General features: G+C 30.1%; 1 protein-coding gene across 1 annotated transcript; it reads left to right on the top strand.

The window, feature by feature from the left end:
- The first annotated feature begins 895 nt into the window (after positions 1-895).
- LOC126681939 (uncharacterized) lies at positions 896-2,383 on the top strand. Its single transcript, XM_050377495.1, has one exon. It carries the CDS (start codon positions 896-898, stop codon positions 2,381-2,383), a length of 1,488 nt encoding a protein of 495 aa, XP_050233452.1.
- Positions 2,384-3,051: the final 668 nt, after the last annotated feature.

The following is a 3,051-nucleotide window of genomic DNA, read 5'->3' as shown; positions in this document are numbered from 1 at the left end:
AAAAAATAAATTTTTATAAAATATTTGAATATATTTAGTATAAAAATATTTAATTTTTTTATTTAATAATTATATATGTAATTTGTTTTTCATGCATGTATCATATTATCATACTATTATCATAAAATCTTATCATACTATTATTTTCACATTATCATCTCGTTATCATAATTTTTTGTTCATGCAGGTATCATATTATCATACTATTATCATAAAATCTTATCATAAAATTTATATTATTATCTTCATTATTATCATCTCGTTATCATAATTTTTCTGTAATTCTTTTTTCATGCAGATATCATATTATCATACTATTATCATTTTATTATTAACATTATCAGCATATACTATTATCTTTACATTATCATCTCGTTATCATAATTTTTTTGTAATTATTTTTCATGAAGGTGTCATATTATTATACTCCCTCCGTCCCACAAATATAGGCAAAGTAGGGTTTACACAATAATTAAGAAATATTAGTTAAATTAGTTAAAGTTAGTTATTTTTATTTATTTTCCCATTATACCCATACTTTAAGTATCTTAGTATATCAACATTTCATTAGTCACTTTTTGAAAATAACAATTTGTTTTTAGCTTTTCAATGTCTAATTAATGTTTGATAAGAAAGATTATTTTTGAGCCAAAACTAAAAAATATTAGCGCCATTTTTTTCCCATCAAGAATACAAAGTGAACATATAAGCCATGACAATTTAAAGTGGCGGGACATATCTAAATAAAATTTGAAAATTTTAGTTGGCTCCAAATTTTGATTAACTTGCCATCAAAATTACCACTGGTTTCTAACCTATTAGTATAAGAAACGTAACTCATTGTGTATAACACAAGATCAGCATTCATCTAAACAGAAAATATCAAAACAACAATATGAGTGACTTTTGCAATCAAAACTCTTTTGATTTAAATGAGATTCCATCTGATATTTTTCCTTCACCTGAACTACTAAATTCTGAACAAAACCCACCCATTGAATCTACAATTCTTGAAGACTTTCAAGTTGAAGATAATGATTCTTCAGAGATGGAAACTGGTGTTTGTATGTCTATTGGGAATAAAAGAAAAAACTTTACAATCGAGCAGAAGAAAGATGTGATAAAAATATTACTGCAACGGAGTGAACTTGAAAAATTGAATAAATTACCGAGTGGGATACTCGATGAAGTCGCTGGAATATTTTCTATATCAAGAAGATCAGTTTCTCGCTTATGGAGTCTAGCAAAGTCTCTTATGCATGATGGTACCCTTCCTGATTTAGACTCAAAGCTTTTACGGAATGTTGGTCGCAAGAGAGTTGAATTTGATTGTGAAAGAATTAAAGACGTACTTTTTCAACGTAGAACAAACATAAGATCTGCTTCAGCCGTATTGAACATTTCAAAATCTACCTTTCATAGGAGAATTAAAGAAGGATCAATCCAAGCTCATTCAAATTCTTTGAAGCCATATTTGACCGATCAGAATATGAAATCAAGGCTGAAATTTTGTTTATCAATGGTCGATGGAAGTGCTATTAACAATCCTCGCTTTCTTGACATGAACAACCAAATACACATCGATGAGAAGTGGTATTACATGTCGAGAATATCAAACAAATATTATCTCCATCCGAATGAAGAGGAGCCTCATCGAACTTGTAAGAGCAAACGTTTTATAACAAAAATTATGTTTCTCGCTGCTGTGTCACGACCTCAAGTTGATAAAGAATCAGGTATGTCTTTTGATGGAAAGATTGGAATTTGGCCTTTTGTTTTTCAAGAAGCGGCTAAGCGTAACAGTAGAAATCGAAGGGCCGGTACTATGGAAACTAAACCACTTTTATCGGTTACTAAAGAAACTATTCGATCGTTTTTAATTGAGAAATTGCTACCTGCAATTAAAGAAAAATGGCCACCTTTTTGCAGTAAAACCATTATGATACAACAAGATAATGCGAAACCGCATTTAGATATCAACGATTTTGCGTTTACTACTGCTGCAAATACAGATGGTTTTAAAATTTCATTATATTGTCAACCTCCTAATAGTCCCGATATGAACGTATTGGATCTTGGTTTTTTTAGAGCCATCGATTCCCTTCAACACCAAGAGGCTCCTACGACAATCGATCAATTTATTATGGCAGTTGAAAACGCTTATCAAAACTTTCCTGAAGCGGAATTAAACAATATATTCTTAACGCTACAATCTTGTATGGTGGAAGTCATGAAGGTTTATGGAGGAAATAATTATAAAATTCCTCATATGAAAAAGCATAGCTTGATGAGAAAAGGAGAATTAAAAGAATGTGTTGAATTTGACAATGAAGTTTTAATTCAAGCAAGGGCTGCACTTAATGGTGAAGATGGCTCCAACTGATCTAATTGCTTAAGATACTGGTTGCTAAAATGGTTGCTCAAAGTGTATCCATTGCTATTGATAATAGTTGCTGAAATCATTACATTAATGCCTATGATATTAACTTTTAGTTTGTTTTTCATGATTTGGCATATCTGTAGCTTGATTTATGGTTAATTTACATATCTTTTGTCCATTTTTGAAGTACGTTTGCATATTTTTTGTCCATTTTAGAGTATGTTTACATATTTTTTGTCCATTTTTGTTGTATGTTTAAGCAAGCAATTGAAGTTACAGATCTAACAACATTAAAAAAAAAGACAGGTACAGACAGTATAATAAACATCAATATTATGCAAACAAAATAGAATTACTTTATTAACTGAAGAAAGATTAAGTACTAAAATAACAAGGCAAATAGATCTTCAATATGTCAGTGGTTACAAGCTCACGATGCTGTGCAAAAGAGATATACCCATCTTCTTTTGGTGGCAAATTTAAATCTAAACCTGACAATAATTTTTTTTCTGCATGAACGTCTGTTTCAGATGGATTAGCCATACTCTTGATATTGTCTTTGTCTTTCAAGCACACACATTCCTTTTCCATGGTACAATCTTCTTTGATAGTGTGTTTGAAAATTTATGAATGTGAACGAATAGTAGCAGTGCTATGTGAGAAATTTTGGT

Source organism: Mercurialis annua, linkage group LG5 (assembly GCF_937616625.2).
Source record: "Mercurialis annua linkage group LG5, ddMerAnnu1.2, whole genome shotgun sequence".
Lineage (NCBI taxonomy): Eukaryota > Viridiplantae > Streptophyta > Magnoliopsida > Malpighiales > Euphorbiaceae > Mercurialis > Mercurialis annua.
This window is presented reverse-complemented; position numbering and strand designations above follow the sequence as displayed.